We start from the raw sequence: 16,870 nt of genomic DNA, 5'->3' as shown, positions 1-16,870 counted from the left end.
AAAGTAGCAACAAGTGCAAGACAGCTGGAGGAATGCAACATATTAATAAATGCAACGGAAGGAGTCTGGAAAAGGCAGGTGACCCCAGCAGGGTGGACGCCACTGCAAACTTAAGCAAGGTTCTTTCTTGACATCCTGCCCCTTTCACTATATGTTGGTTAGCAATCAACAGGGAGCTGAGCTGTGACATTTTACTTCTGATGTTTGCAACCATGGTTATGCTCATTCGCCCAGACACTGAGCAGATTGCCTAATGTCTATCATTCTTCATATGGCTCCGAAGACAGCATGACATTCCCAAGACACTTTGTGCTTTCACAATAACCGTTAAAGACAAGTAGAATCTGAGGGGAGACATAATGGCCCAGGCCAGTCGCAGCTCCTATGCCCCATACGCAGGGGAGGGGGCCTTTCTATGCTCCCCCCAGAAATCATGAAAGGACAAATTCATAGCAAACGGCAATAGCACAGCTCCTTTATTCACGATTGTAAAATACAGAAGCATGCCCTGGCATGTTCAAAGGCCCAGGACAGCCTCTGCCCCCTAATGCAGCCTGTTGGGTCACACAGAGGTCCCATCAGCAGGAGAATTGGATTGTGCCTCTTTCTTCTTTTCTTCAGGTTTCATGGCTGGAAATAGCAACACCTCCTGCAAAAGAAAGAGGCATTTTTCTCAGACCACCAACACCTCTCCCCACCCCCAATTCCTGCACGAGCCACTAAGAGCCACTGTAGCAAGATCTCTAGCACTTTTTAATGATGGATCAGTTGAAAGTCCCAAACTAAGGCCACTTGAAATAAGAGTCATTTACATCTCACACATACTTATTGTAGTAGGCTACCCTTATCACATGGTGATCCCAGGCAGCTTCCAACATATAAAATACACACGTACATAATATAGCTAAAAACAGTAATCAGTAAAACCAAGCATAAGTCCTCAAATGGTATATGGCAGGCCTTGGCTTGGTGGAAGGAACTCGCGAAGTCTGTGCCTACCTTAATGTTGTTTGAGTCAGTCAGGAACATGGTTAGGCGGTCGATGCCCATGCCCCAGCCTGCTGTAGGGGGGAGCCCGTACTCCAGAGCCGTGCAGAAGTTCTCGTCAATAAACATTGCCTCATCATCACCTGCACTTTTTGCCTGGGGGAAGGGGGTGGAAATGAAAAGCTGGACCAAGGGGTCATCCTTGAAACTAGAGTCTGCAGCCATAGAACTCCCTTGGGAAGAGATTTTAAGAGGCCCCTGGAGATGGGCTGCTAAGGCTTCTCTTTGGCAACTGCGTCTACAAAGTCAGAGGACAATGGAACAGGGAATGTGGTCGAGCCCACACCTGCCACTCCACCAATATGCTCATGGAGCTTCTTATTTGGCAGCTGGTGGTTCATGTTGGCTCCGTGTATCACAGTCAAATACATTACACAGGAGTTAAGGCATTTGGGGGGGCAGGCTTTGCCAACTGGTGGCCATATAACTCTACAAAGTATCTGGAGACCACTAGGTTGGCAAAGACTGCCCCGATGGCTCTATTTCAGGCATCTCCCCAGTTTCTACCTACATCATTTGTTTAGATTTGACAGGACAAAGTATCCATTGTTCATTCATGTGCTTGAGGGCGACATTGTAGAAATCGGCACCTGCCCTCCCACCCAACACTGGGTGATCCATCCTCCTGGTACAGGGCCTCATCACAAGGGGGAAATCACCAAGGGGCACCCCAACCCCGGTGGGTTCCTGCAACATGCAGGCCCTCCCTTGACAGATACAAATCATTAGCATTACACAGGGACAGAGAGCCTCACAGAAAAAAGCACAGCTCAAATGGCCACCTATGCAAACTTCACACCTTAGCCTGATCTTCAAAAAGCTGCCGCTGCAGAAAAGGATCATTCAATTCTGTGTAGGCATTGCAGATCTCCTTCTTCATCACAAAAAGCTCAAAGCGTTCTGTCAAGCCCGGCCGAAGGCGATGCCTACAGAGGGACAACAGGAGACCTAAGATTTAGACCCGCAAGCTACTCAAACACACCTGGATAGCAGCAGGGGAAAGGTAATGAAAGATTTTGATATGGTCTACAGACTAATTAAACAAATTCTACTCTATAATGCATGTAACATTTCTGCACTTTCTCTAGATTCTACAATATGATTATCAGGTCTGCGTAGTTCATTCTATTTTATAGGACATGGCAAGGAGCACAACACCCTTATTTCCCCCAATCCAGCTTTCCCAAGACACTCACCAAACTAGAAAACCATAAAAATAAAAACTTGCCTTAGCAAAATACATTTCTGCCTGCTTGCAGAACACACAGAAAACAGCTGAGCCATTCAAGACATATGAGTGTACACACACCCTTTCTCCCTGCTTACCATTTCGCCAGAGGACTCATGATCTGAGGGTGATCACAGATAAATGTGGGGTTAATGCACGTAACTTCCAAACATTCCCCAACCAGCTGGAAAACAAGAGGGGATGGAAGAGAGAGTGAGGGCCTTCACACTGTTGCTTTAAACAATTGTTGTCTTGGAAAGTGGCGTAAGATGGGAAAACCCTGCTGATCCTTTTCATCATCTGATGAACTTAGCCACGTCCATAGCAATAAATAAACTTTCTGAGGACACACTTTCCGGGCTGACCCATTTCCCATAGCAGGCAGTCCACTTTTTAGATTCACTTTGCACATAGAACATCAGGAAGCAGGACCCTTCTGTGTCCAGAAGCAAAAAGTCACAAACCTCAGAAGAATTCCAAAAAGCTGCCTGTCTCTGGGCTTAGTAGAACAAGCTCCACCTCCAACCACCCATCCCTCTGGGCTCTGCCTCACATGCCTTTGGGGTGCAATACACTCCTTCCTGTGGCACTTTGAGAATTTTGACTAGGCCAAATTAAGTAGACAGCGAACAGGAGAACCCAAACGTTAGAGATTACAAAGGACCCTTACCTTATCAAGGAGCCTGGCTGTAGTCCGGGGGGGCGGGCATTCAATCCCCCTCTCTTCACAGATAGCATCAAAGAATTTACGAGTTTCTGTGTGCACAGTATGGAGATATTAGTGACACCCCTGCCTGAATCTCTTACCTAGATGCATGAGGAGGGCTGAAACCACTTGCATTTTTCCATCACTGGGAATGGCAATGGCCACCAGCAATTACAAAGCAAACACAGTATGAAAGCCATTAGCAAAAGTAGTATCAATTCAGAGCTAGAATAACATTAACCCCAAATCTGCAATCTGCTACACTAGCCCCCGCAACCCTAACAGCAGCCCAGGTGAGGCAGAGACATACTCCAATCCTGTTCTCATACTCAATATAAGGACCTTGGCACCTGGTGTATTTTACTTCTCTTGTATGTTCTCAACATAAAATGAACTGCTACAAACAAATCAAGATTTGTCTTCTTTTACCTTCTGTATTAAACTGATCTGCAGCAGGAAAAGTCACTCCCAATATTTTCTCCAGCTCATCCACCATACTAATTTTGCGGAAGGGTGGTGTGAAGTCTATCTCATAGGACTGACCATCTGGGCCTTCAGGGTGGTACGTTACCTTGTAGCCGCCAGTGATGTGTTTCACCATCCCTGCAAGAGAAGAGCTCCCCTTTATGCCTATCCATGTCTGTTTACTGCTCAAATTCTCACAAAGATCTTGTCTCCACCCCCTTCTTCAATATTGTGGTCACCAACCTGAGAGCATTTGTTCTGTGATCTCCATCAAGTCATGGTAGTCTGCATATGCCATGTAAAATTCACAGGTTGTGAACTCTGGGTTGTGAGTTAAATCAATGCCTTCATTCCGGAACTGGCGCCCAATTTCATAGACCCGGTCTATTCCGCCAACCACTAACATCTACAAAACACGAAGACAGTTGGACCCACCTGCTTTGTGAAGGGGCATTTGTTTTGTACCTAAACTGGTCTTTGAAGCAAACCCTGTGACTAAGATCACCTCAGGGCCCACTCCACCAGGACTCTCCTAGCTTCCCCCAACCAGGGCCAATAACTAATCTGTGAGTAAGAAGGAATCCAGAAGATTGAGAGGAAACATGTAAATAACTTGGGGGGGAATATAATCCAGTGTTACATGGAATAATTTGCATCTCAGTATGAACAGCAGAACACTTAACCTGACCCAAATATTTCAACAGAAACCAGTGGAGAGGACAAGGGTGCGGGGACGGTACCAAGAACATGATGCAAATGTGTTTTCTGCAGTTCATACAAAAGTAATGAAACATCTGCTGTCATAATCAGCGCAAGTTGGTCTCCATGTCCACCCAATGGTGTGACACGACTCAACTGCTTGGGCAGTTCAATAGGCCCATCAGTATGAAAGATGCACAGCCTTCAAAAACCTCCATCCTCGTGGCATTCCTATGCAGAGGTTATTCCTCTGAACTTTCTGAAATGTGTACTTTAATCAGTTCTGGCCTCAGTTTGCACATTAAGCAAAAAGGGGATGCTGTGAAATATTCGGACATTTTTGGTGCATCAGACCAATAGAGTGAATGTATTTTATCCTCTTTGTCTCTGACAGTTCACCTTGTGGTAGAGTTCTGGTGCTATTCTCATGTACAAGTCCATGTCCAGCTCATTGTGGTGGGTGATAAAAGGCTTTGCCACAGCCCCTCCAGGTATGATGTTCATCATGGGAGTCTCAATCTAATCAAAGAACAAGCAAACATGAATTACAAATGATTCATTGGCTCTCTCATGCCACACAGTAGCCCCCACCTTCAAAGTTGATTTTCTGAGGCATGTACTTGAGAACTGAGACTCCTGACCCAACCTCCAAAGGCTTCAGGTTTAATGGAAACAGAGAAGCAAGAACAAATATAGCTGCCTGGCTGACAAGGGTCAGATATTTGGGTCACACTAAGGTAAGCACACCAGTCAATCTGTTTTGTTTTTTGACTCTATGGGTATTATGGGAGGACGACAAATGATTGAAAGTTGGGTGTTTCAGAGGTGGGAATGTGCAATCTTACCCCACTTTTTAGTGTGAACTTCAGAAAGCGCTGCTGCTATCTATAAATAAATTATTTTATATTTCGTGGGTGGGGTTGGCTCTCTCTGCTGTATTTCGTCTTCCTTTTGGATCTGCCAATTTTTGTTATTGTTATTATTATTATTAGTTGGTGCATCTGCAACACAGCATTAATTAAAAAACTACATCTCTCAAACAAAAACTCTTCAGAATGCTTTTTCTCTTGTATTAAGACCAAGAGACCAAGTGCCACAAAGCCAAAGTGTGTGCACATTATGGCATAAATGCAAACTACATGGTGCTGCTATTTTGTTCTTCCCTCCAGCCAGCTGGGAGCAACAACCCATGAATCACACTTTATCCAGCACTCATGGGTTGTCTCTCGCAAACCACAAATGGAAAACCAAATACAATTCTTGGCCTCACATTGTGGTTTGTCTACATTTATTTAAAAAGGAACAGATCCAGAACACAAATTCAGACACCACGCTAGCACACACTTACTTTTACTCCCAACAAAGGAAGGAGTGAAATGTGAGCTCTCAAACTGTGTACACATTATGGTGTAGATTCAAACCTCAGTTTACTGTTACATGTGAATACAGCCCAACACACACTATATTCTTTTCTACATTTCATTAAATGGAAAAGGTCATCTTGTATGCTCTTTCAACTCAAGGAACGCCAAGCTTTAAAAACATGTAGCCCAAAGAGGCACCTTGGACTAAACATCCCACTTTCAGAGGAGCCAATCATAATTTTTTTAAAAAAAACACTAATAACTAGGAATACGATGAAAGTGAAGTAGTAGGAGTAACATATAGCACTATCTATGCACACAATGCTTACCTCCAAAAAGCCCAATTCATCTAGGAAGCTTCGAAGGTATGTTATCATTTTTGCTCGGACGATGAATTTTTGCCTTACAAATTCATTAAGAATTAAATCCAGGTATCTCTGCCGAAATCTGGTTTCCTGAAAACAATGGCTAGATTTAGAGCATAAAACATACCAAAGGAAAACCAAAGTAGACTGGATAACCTCAGATGTTATCAAGTGAGCTTTTGAAACAGCAGCTCCAAATAAGATACCTTGTCTCTCAGCCCAAAATGAAGATGAGGTAGCATGTGAAGGCATGGAGCTAGGAGGGTGATTTGATACGGAATGATGCTCAGTTCCCCTTTCTTTGTCTTGCCAGGATTCCCTTGGACCCCAATAATGTCCCCACGACGAAGCTTGTTGTTAATGTGCATATATTCCTCTTCAGATTTGTAGTTTCTGGGGGGTGGGGGAGGATTAAAAAATATTTTACTGAAACAACCCTTTTTGGCAAGCATTTCCCCAACCCCAGTTAGTCATATGTAGAGCAGACCCTTTGAAATGAATGGATATGGTTAACTTAGGTCCGTTAATATCAATGGGTCTAATACAAATTAAAGTTAGTTGGAATATAACCCATTGTAGGGGATTTCTAGAATGTGTAAAGTGAGCCAGAAAGGAAGTTCCCTTGGGACAATATCCTCAAGAACAATTCGGGAGGCCCAAGGACATCATACTTTCATTTTCAGTTCCTTTCTGCCCCACCACTGGGACTAACAGAAGGCAATAACATACAAAAGCAGTTAAATGTTGTTTACCTGGAGTTTGCCATAACTTGCAACTTAACTCCCTCCCCACGAAGATCATAAAATATCAACTTTCCTCCAGAGGCTCGTTTGGCATGAATCCGGCCTAAACGACAAAAGTGACAAAGAAAACTGCCTCAGATGCCATCAGTTACAATGAAAAGCCTGGAAAACACATATGAGTTCTGGATGGCAGCACATAACATACAACCTTCCACTGAGACCTTACCAAAGGTCAATTGCGCAGAATTTGTAGCAACTGAAGGACAAAAGCCACCTTGCTTACTTCAAATTCCACCCTCTATCTTCAACTCCATGAAACTTACTGCAGCTTTACTATTAACACAGGAGGAGCAATCAGTGACACTCCTTCTTTTGCTTAGAAACTACCCACACAGCACTGCACTAAGTCTTCACTATAAAAAATATATATGTGGGGAAGGTGACACTTTCATTCCCAGAATCCCAACATGAACCTTTACCTGCTAGTCTCACTGTAACATCAGTAAGATGATCCCCTGCCTGTAGGTGACTGTACTTTTCTATAAAGTCTGACAGTGAGATATCCACATGGAACTTGTGTGGAAAGGGATCTTCAGAAGTGCCTCTCAGTTGCTGGATGGCCTGACTGCGGATCTTGTAGTATTGCTACCAGTACAAAGGAGACAAAGATGTTTGACAATGTACAAATTAGTACATGACGATTCGGCCCCAGAAACTTGTTTAACATAAGACAAAGGAGCACCTCACAGTAAGCATTAGTATTCCAGTGAAAGATCTGGAAGCAGCAAGGGAAGCTCTCAGCCAGATCCTTGAGAGGGTCCCTTTGGAAATAACATAGGTGCATTTGCACCAGGCCACCCAAGCAGTGCCTTAACCGTGGGCGCAGATCAGGGAGCTTTATCTGGCAGAAGCTCCGGCCCAAGGAGCCCCCTTTTTTGCCCAACAACCAGCTGGGCAAGCCCCAGGCCGTAGCCACTCGCATATCCCCAAAACAACGGCTCCCTCTCCGTCAAGCCACCCACTTGGTCCCTCCCTCCCCGCCCGGCTTGGGTAGCATCGGCGAAGGCAGCTTCTCACGTTGGGGTCGAGGTTTTCCTCGTCCTCAGCCGCGCAGGCGGCGGGCTTTGACGGCAGCTTCTCTGCCTGCTCCTTCTGCTTCGCCTGCTTCTCGGCCACTTTCTTCTCGGCCTTCAGGCGCCGCTTCAGCTCGCTGAAAGGGAACCGAGAGTCAGCGGCGCTTCCCTCCCCAGCGGCCCTTCCCCGCAGCCAACACCCCACCCAGCGGGCCAGACACCGACCTCGCCTGCCCGCCAAGGGCCTGCCTGCTCCCGCAGAAGCTCCGCAGCGGCCAGGCCGGGCGGAGACCCAGCAGCCGCCGCCACGTTGCCGCCGCCACGCCGAGCATGACAGAGGCCGCGGCGGCCGGCTCCGGCACTCACTTCTTGCTGAGGCGGGGCTCGGCCTCGCCGTCCAGAGGGCTCGTCGTGGCGGGCGCCGCCATCTTCAGGGCCGACAGGTGCTTCTTCCACCCCACAGGAAACAAAAGCGAAAGCACTTCTGGGTCAGCAGCCGCTTTTACCGCAAGCGGCGCCACGCCCTTCCTCGACGAAGCACCGTCCGCGTCTGCGCAAACTGGAGCGCGGCGGCCGCAAAAGGAAACTTTCCGGTACGTTGCCGCCGCCGTTGAAAGGAGGAGTGGGCGGAGTGCAACGGGTCAAATCGCCCCGCCCCTAATCTGAGCACGCGGATGCCCCTGAGCGCGTGCAGAGTGCCATTTCCTTTCCGGGCAGAGCAGCCCGTAGGCGGCGTCGGGTGGGAATTGGGGGGCCCGAGCAGCCGGTCGCGGGGCTCGTCCTTCCGCTGCAGCCCCAGCTGTCCGGACGATGCTGGGCACAGCGGAGGCCGAAGGTGAGCCGGATGGCTCTGCCCCGCAACCTCGGCTGTTCTTCCAGCGGGAGGACGGCAGCCCCCTGAGCTTCTACGTGCGCCCCGGGGCGGCCAAGGTGGAGCTGGCCCCGCTGATCGTGCGCCACGGCGGGCGCCTGTGCCGCGTGCAGGAGCCGGGCGCGGTGCTGCTGGCCCGGCCGGGAGAGGTGCCGCCGAGAACCTCGGAGGTCTTCATCTCCGCCAGCTACGTCGCCGACTGCGTGGCCCGCCAGGAGCTCCTGCCGCTGGAGACATACCGCCTGCAACCACCGCCGGTCACCGCGGACACGGGCGCTGCCGAGGGCCGCCTGCCCTTCAGCGAGGTGGAAGACCAGGCCATCCTGCTGCACCTGCGGAGGAGCACGAGAGGCAGCAGCGGCAGGCAGGCATCCGGCAGTGGCAACGCTGTCTGGAAGGAGATGGAGGCGGCCCGGGTTACGCGGCACTCCTGGCAGGCCATGCGCGACCGCTACCTGAAGCACTTGCGGGGCAAGGAAGACCTCTGCCTGCCTGCCCAGAGACGCAAGCTCAGAAGCTCGTCTGAATCTGCTGCTGGTAAGCAGGGCTGCTTTAGCTGGAGTGGGCCAAAAGGCCTTCTGCCGCAGGACAGGATCAGAGCACCTGCTTGGCATGCAGAAAGTGTCCCTGGTTCAGACCCTGGCATCATCTCCATCTAGGGTTGGGAAGGAGTCCTGCCTGAAGCCATACAGAGAGTCACTGCTGCCAGTCAGGACCAGTAAGGCCTGGCAGAAGGATGCTTTCCTAGCCAGAAGGCAGCAAGGTTCAGCTAGCCACTAGCTGGCCATATCTGGCATCACTGCTACACTATGGTGAAGCAACTTGCCTGGGACACCCTGGCCCACCTCCTGCTTCCACCTTCCTGGTTGTCAAATACTACCACTCATCTTGCAGGTTGTTGTCCCCTCTGGGCTTCTATATTGCCTGGAAATGAAACTTTGGCCAAGTGTTGGCCAAAGGAGCCCCCACGGGCAAAATTATCCCTTTGGGGTTCTTTCCTCCTGCCTTCTCCCTTCTCTTCACACCTTTTTTTGCCTCCAAGCCCTATCATGGGGACATAATTCAAAATCTATTAAAGTAGCTTCCTCCTTCCTTCTCAGTCCTGCCTTTGGTCAACACTGGGCTTCTGCCTGCCATAACATCTCATATGCTTTCAAGCTACTGCTTCTGCCTGCTGGTGACCTGCCAAGTACTTCCCCTGTGAGTGTGCAAGTGTTTCATGCACACACACCCCTTTCACTCCTCTCTTCTTCCCCACTACCCTTGTTCAACTCCCTGCTGTCTTTGAGTATTCCCCCCACCCCCAGGCTCCAGTTTCACAGTCCATGATCACCTTGCCTCTGGATTGCCTGCCCCTTTGGAGGGGGATTCACTCTACTCTTAGGATTCTTTAAATCCTCGGGCTTCTTGCCTGTTCAGTGCTGCTCCTTCTCACTTGTGTGAGGGTCTTCCCCAGCCAGTGTTCAAAACTGCCATTGTTTTAGGTGCATTTTGTGACAGGGAATTTCATTCGCGTGAGCAGTTTCTGAGCTCTGGGTGCAGTATTGCGCCTAAAGATTTCAGATTAAAACTGCAAAGTGGAAGGAAAGCAGGACCTTTTTCTGCCTCCCCACATCCAGTTATTGTCTGAAGACTGGAGAATAGACCCTCATAAGAGTATTAGGGGGGTGGGCAGGGGAAGGATGACTATGTGAAAACTGAACATAATATTTTAGCTGCAGTTCATTCATTTTCAGCTTTGTATTCTTGTTATTAAAAAGCATACCTAGACATTCTGTTGTTGCACCCATAAGCTAGGTTTAAGGTGCCATTTAGCTCCTAGCTTTCATATCTCAGTCCCCAGTCTAACTGACCCTTTGTTTCCTCTGGAAAAGAGGGCTTTTTTGCAGTGCAGTGGGCCTGCAGCTTACACTCACTTTAGCTGCACAATCGCAACCTTACATATGGGGGGTGGGGCGGGGAATAAATAAATCAAGAGTCGGAAAAACTCATCATTCCCTGTTCCATTAGCTAGCTGAGGCCAGTGGGGCTTCAGGACCTGAAGCTGCCATTTCCTTCTCCCATTTTTCAAGGGCCCATGGCACCAAGGTGGTAATTGGTGCATCATCACAAGGGTGGGAAATGTGGCTTGGATGACTTTTGTCACAGTGAACCTCAACATACCTTTGTCTTTAGCAGCTTCCCAAAGTGAGGAAGTAGAGGATGTCCCCCAGCCAGAGGATCAAAGCCACACTGCGGAAGGACCACAGGTACATAGCATTTTCCAGACAGCTAACAAAGAATTTGAAGACAACGGGGTACAGTGCCTTCACATAAGATGCCACTGAGTGTTTCAGCATAGCTTATAGAATGACTAAAAGCAGAACTGATTACATTTATTTGACATATTTGGCCTTGGACATTGGCAAATGTAACTTGTTTGTCACTGGCTATTTAGCCTGGAATTGCTAGGTTTCATTAAGGCACTTTTTCTGGGTGATATAGGCAGTGCTGTGTGCCAACATGTTCATTCCAGTGTTGTCCCCTTATATTTTTTCAGACCGTATTTGTAGCAATCCAACACACACACACCAATTACAGTGTCAGTCTGTGGTGTGTGCATGCATGCCAGTAAACACCCTTGAGGCATTTCAGGATTGCCATGTGCTTTTAATTGGAAAAATGCTCCTTGCAGCTTCAGCGAAGGAACTAGTCATTAACCTTCCCCGCCTCCTGCACATGGGGAACAGGGATTAACCAATTAACTAATGATGCAGCCTGCTAAACAGGAACCATTTCAGAGGTAGAAGCTGCTGAAGGAGGCTTCTGATTAATGTTTCTATTTCACCTTTGCTGATTGCTAGACCATTCTGCACTATAGCAAGTGTGTGTTGTGTAGTGTTGCAGTTGTGGGGTCTCTTGAAGCAGCTGTTCCTTGTTGCCTTCAGGAGCAGGGCTGCACTCCTCTCTCTGCCTTCTTTCAGACCAGAGAAGCCCTGCTCAACTGTGGGGGTGGGGTGGGGAAAATATAACCCACCTCTACCACACTCTGGTACAACTTACCGTATTATATGCTCCCAAAAGAGGCGTGTTCCCAAAAGAGGCGTGCTCTGGCTCTTTTCCTGACTGTCTCTGAGGCTTATAAACCATTAGTGGGAGCCTTGAGTCTCGATGCCCACCTTTACCTGCAGCCCAGCCTAACTCATTACTGGTGGGGCTACTTGTAAGTAAGTTCCAAGCAGCTTTCCCTTTAATTTGCTTCAAGCTGATTAGAGAAAAGCAGTGCCTCTGCAGTGCCGAAGGACTCTAGTGGGGAAGGGGCCTCTGGTAAACATTGTCCACCTGGCAGATTCAGAAGCCTCAGAGGGAAACTTCTCCAACCCCATTGTCATTTTTTTCTTTTCTGTACGTTCTCTAACCCTTCACTATCTTGTCTGAGATGGAATGACTGAAACAGAATTGCCCCATCACCATCAGAGTACCAGGCCCCAGAAACTGACGATAATCTGCACTTTTATAGGCTTACAAAATTTAGAAAGAAACAGTGATCTTGAACTGTCCTAATTCACCTTCCTTCTAGGGAGACAGTGAGAGCCCCAGCTCCACAGAAGACACCTTTTCAGAACACATGGAGCTCAAGACCTCTGAAGAGGAAGCACCTCCTAATCCCAAAATCAGGGTGCTTGAGTTTGTATCTGGTGGAGATTCTGCTGAGCCCCCAGTGGCAGAGCAGCAGCCTGCAGCTCCCTCAGCTGTGGAGGTGGCCACGGCAGTAGAGGACATAAAGTATTTCATGAAGAAGTTTGACGTGGACCTGACAACTGTGACACAAGCTTTTTTGAAAAACAGTGGGGAAGTGGCAGCTGTGGAATGTTGCCTGCAGACGGGGCAGTCCTTGAGTGGCTGCCCTCTTTGGAGCAGGCAGGATGATGTGGACTTGCTGAAGGGGGATGAAGACCTCAGAAGCAAGCTAGTGGCAAAATATGGAGCGGAGAATGTGAACAGGCGCGTGGCATTCAGGAAAAGGTAGCTTGCAACAGCCATGGTTTACTGTAGGAGGCAAGCAAACTTCTTCTTTCTCACACACATTTCTTCAGAAGGAGTTTTCTGAGTGTCAGGCTAGAGGGAAAGTCTCTGGAGGCCAGCAACCTGCAGTTACTGTCTTCTGTGACTGAAAGCACAGCAAGCTGCTGTGATGGAGACACCGTTCTTTGAGACTTTCCTTCTCCTCACTTCCATTTGTACACAAAGCCTTTATTTACTTCACAGGAGATTTCTGTGGACCTGGTACAATCAGCCTCTTTATTCTCCCTTCGCCAGCTTGCCTTAAGTTGGAACTTAGGTGTGGCAGTGGCTGATTCTGAGGTACTTGGCAACAGACAGCCACACATTTTTGGCTCGACTTTAGCCAATCCCCTAAGGTTGGAGCATTGCTTGGGTCTTCCTGTGGGGTCATCCCACCCCCCATCCCTCTCTCCAGAAGTGCTTCCACCCAGACAAGAATATTCAGTAGCACTGATGCACTTAGTCACTGGAATGATTTCTGGAGCCAGAACACACCCACTTAGATAGATACGCATACACCCCACCCCCATCATTTAGGCTAACAAGAGTGCTGAGGGGGAGCACCTACATGTCCTGTAGCAAATGCATAGTATTGCTCCTCATCTTGGCTATTCAGACACCAGCCTGGGATTTCTTGTAGAAGAACATTTAATCATCATCATCATCTAATTTGTATGCCGCCTTTCGTACATGAACATGAAAAGATTTACATAATCAAAACATAACAAAACTAGTCATAAACAATAAATAAAACACACCCATAATTGAACAATTCCCACACAAATCATTGTAAGATCTAAAAATAAAGATACAAAAATTGAAAATCAATAACAGCAGCAACAACAAAAACCCACCTAAAAACTCTACCTAATTTTTAAGGGTAGTTTATCTGGTTAAAATAAGGTAGCCGATGACACAGAGGCTGCAGACTTAATTTTTTAAAAATAGATGTAGAGAAGGGCAAACAACTTGTATGATGGTATTGGAGTATGTGATAAATTTCTGCCACATCATGGCAAATGCACCTTGGATAGAGGTACAGTAAATATAGGTATGCATTCAGGTCTCTGTGTGTGGCACTGGCTTCCTTGAGTTGATAAGGAAAGAGAAATCATAGCTGAACAGCCAGGGATGGAACAAATGAGTGAACAGAATCTGTCTGTGCTCCCTTCCTCATTAAATGCCACATCCTCTGAATGTTCTGCCCAAATCATGCGGCAAAAAAATGTTATAGGTGCCAACAGTAACTTATCTCTTTGACAGGTTTTTCAAGAGTTTTGTGAAATACAAACATCCAGGAGCTCTAAAAGATCAATCAGCCAGATTAAGTAGGTTTACACAGCTGTCTAGAGCCACACTGGCCACTGCCAAAGTATATACGTTTTCACATGCTCTTAAACTTGATCACTCATCCATGAACTGGCCCTTAAGGCATTATCAAAGGCTCCTACTAGGAATAGATGTGGCACTCGCCAGCCTCAAAAGGTTATGCTATGAAATAAATACATTCTATCTGATCATCACTTTTGGCCATCCCTGCCCCTGTATGATGGTGATGTTGTGGAATCTTCATGAACATTCTAACTTCTCAAAGAAAATGTGGGAGCAACCAGGGTGTTGACGTTCAGTATTGTGTCTATGAGGCAGGTGGAAAACTGCTGTAAATGGTAGAAAACATCAGCAGAGATGGAAGGAGATGGCAGGAAACCATGACAAAAATGGAAAGTGGAAAACAGAAAAAGGGAGCACTGTTAGGACTGATGCAAGTCTCCACTGCAAAATTAATTTGGACTGTAAAAATCTTATATAAATAAGAGCACATGTGGATCTTCATAAACCCTAAAAGGAAATGGCTAATTTGGTCATCTTGTATCCAGCCATACCTCGATGAAGCAAGTAGAACAGCAACCACATTGATTGGAACCAGGCTTGATGTGAACTTTGTTGTTGAAACAGATCAGATGTGTGAACTTCATTAGAGGACTTTTCACACAGAAGCTAACCATGAATTCTTCAAGACTAAATTACACTTCAACTCCTTTGCAGAGGTCTCAGGATTAGTGGTGTAGGAAGTGGGTGGCAGTGGGGGCAGGTCGCCCCGGGTGTCATCGTGAGGGGGGTGACAGAATGCTCAACGCGCCCACTCCCGGCCCCCAAAAGAAAGTGACTTCGGGCAAACAACGCTGCCACGCTCCTTCTGCCGCCACTGCTGGTTGCTCTGGTGGCAAAGAAGAAGTAGAGCATGGTGGGGGTGGAGGCTGAGGGTGGGGAGAGGTCAGTGCAAGCCCGAATCCCCAGGACACCAGCCCCCCTCCTCAGGGAGGCCGCATGACGGCATGGCTGCACACGCGTCGCCTTGGACTGGGAACACGCCTCCGGTTTGGGATCAGGCAGAGGCAGGAGCAACGTGCGCAGGAGCACGCTGTTCTATTTCCCACACCCCTCCCCCCGCCTGCCTTCTCCTTTCCCCCACCCAGGAGATTCAGGGGGTGGCGGGCAGGTGGGCATCTTCTCTCGAGCAGCTCTGTTAACTGCAAATCTCAGTGGGGAGGAAAAACAGCCCAGAAAATGGACTTGTTCTCCTCTCACGTGTGCTAAAGCCAACTTCCTTAAATTTGTTGCTGGTGTTTATGCAGCGACATCATGCATACCCTCCAACATTTCTCCCAATAAAATAGGGATGTCCTATTACATTACTACTATTACTACTAATACTACTCTGGTTGGCTTCCAATATGTATAAAAAACCATAATGAAACATTTAACATTAAAAAGCTTCCCTATACTAGACTGCCTTCAGATGTTTTCTAAAGGTATGGTTACTTATCTCCTTGGCTCGGGGCTCCCATGACTTTCCATGGCCTTTCACCACTGAAAATAGGGATGTTATATGGAAAAGTGGGACATTCCAAGATCAAATCAGAAAATGGGGTGGCTTCTGTAAATCTGGGACTGTCACTGGAAAATAGTGATACTCGAAGGGTCTGCATCATGGGCACCATGCATTGTTTATGGGCATCAAGTATTATAGAGTAACAAGACAATTTTGCCCTGCCATTATGCATTTGCTGTCCATATAGTAGTTTGAAGTAAGGGAGGCAACAGAAAAAGTAGAGGAAGTGAGTGCAAATGGGAGTAAGCCCCAGTTGAACTCTGTAAAAATCACACCAGCGAACATGCATAACATGCATAGGGCCAGACAGGCTCCTGTTTCCTGGTCCTTCCACAAAATCCCCATCACAGCAGCCTTTTCCATTCTCATAATCATAGCATGAGGAAACATGAGCCTCTGTACAACATTTCCTGTATAAGCCATGTGAGTAAACTATTTTATATACTTTTATACAAGACTGTGTCATGTCTATTCTTTTAAAGGGGATTAAAGGGGAATTACCCGGACTCTGCCCGGACACTGCGGTCCAGCTCCGTTCTGCCCAGACACTGAGGTCCAACTCCGAGGGCCTTCTGGCGGTTCTCTCACTGAGAGAGGCCAAGTTACAGGGAACCAGGCAGAGGGCCTTCTCGGTAGTGGTGCCCGCCCTGTGGAACGCCCTCCCATCAGATGTCAAAGCGATAAACATCTACCTGACATTCAGAAGACATCTGAAGGCAGCCCTGTTCAGGGAAGTTTTTAATATGTGACATTTTAGTGTATCTTTCATCTTTGTTGGAAGCCGCCCAGAGTGGCTGGGGAAGCCCAGCCAGATGGGTGGGGTACAATTATTATTATTATTATTATTATTATTATTATTATTATTATTATTACCAGGAAACTTATTTTAGAGGCTTATTCAAGCCTGGCAAATCTATCCGCTGTGTAAGTTTAAAAGGGGAATGTTACTCTGCTAAATCATAGAACTTGTTAACACAGGTTGGGAAGGATATGATTAAACAATATATCCTCTCCTGCCTCCCTGAACATTCCCACAGGGATCAGCAAAGCTCTCTGGCTTAGCCATCTTGTCAACTGAAAACAAAGTAGCAAAGAATTGATTTTAATGATGTGATTTCAAAATTTGCAGAGAACAAAGTTAGGAAAAAAAGATTTTAAGTGCTTATGCTCACAATGTTAAGTAAATAAACCAGAAAATAACACTTATTTCCCCTTCTTTTAAGAATTTCAATGTGTGTGGGGGTGACAAGAAATTTTCCACACTGGGTACCATCGGACGTTGCTATGCCACTGCTCAGGATGAGAGCATTCTATGGATAATGAAAAGAGGACTATGGGAGGGGTGGCGGTTGGAGAAAAACTGCACAAAAGA

The 16,870-nt window shown here is 47.2% G+C and overlaps 2 protein-coding genes across 4 annotated transcripts; one reads left to right on the top strand and one right to left on the bottom strand.

Moving 5' to 3' along the window:
- Nucleotides 1–450: 450 nt before the first annotated feature.
- On the bottom strand, nt 451–8,910 carry KARS1 (lysyl-tRNA synthetase 1). Of its 2 annotated transcripts, none has more exons than XM_083752252.1 (14): nt 8,057–8,910; nt 7,695–7,827; nt 7,097–7,262; nt 6,627–6,720; nt 6,081–6,267; nt 5,839–5,964; nt 4,545–4,664; nt 3,690–3,852; nt 3,411–3,584; nt 2,946–3,031; nt 2,374–2,459; nt 1,847–1,973; nt 1,000–1,143; nt 451–649 (listed from the first exon to the last, which is right to left on the bottom strand). In XM_083752252.1, the coding sequence occupies exons 1-14, from the start codon at nt 8,116–8,118 to the stop codon at nt 563–565; spliced, it is 1,755 nt and encodes a 584-aa protein (XP_083608378.1). In that variant the 5' UTR covers nt 8,119–8,910; the 3' UTR covers nt 451–562. The 2 variants fall into 2 exon arrangements, with proteins under 2 accessions (XP_083608378.1, XP_083608377.1); XM_083752251.1 differs by having other exon boundaries at nt 7,916–8,297.
- TERF2IP (TERF2 interacting protein) lies at nt 8,501–15,393 on the top strand (the record flags this gene model as incomplete). Of its 2 annotated transcripts, none has more annotated exons than XM_083752278.1 (3): nt 8,501–9,098; nt 10,740–10,810; nt 12,121–15,393. In XM_083752278.1, 3 exons carry the CDS (start codon nt 8,501–8,503, stop codon nt 12,568–12,570), a joined length of 1,119 nt encoding a protein of 372 aa, XP_083608404.1. In that variant the 3' UTR covers nt 12,571–15,393. The 2 variants fall into 2 exon arrangements, with proteins under 2 accessions (XP_083608404.1, XP_083608403.1); XM_083752277.1 differs by having other exon boundaries at nt 10,737–10,810.
- Between the last annotated feature and the right edge of the window lie 1,477 nt (nt 15,394–16,870).

This window comes from Podarcis gaigeae (assembly GCF_964106915.1).
Source record: "Podarcis gaigeae genome assembly, chromosome: 8".
NCBI lineage: Eukaryota > Metazoa > Chordata > Lepidosauria > Squamata > Lacertidae > Podarcis > Podarcis gaigeae.
Note: the sequence above shows the minus strand (reverse complement) of the source record. Positions and strands in the feature narration are given on the sequence as shown.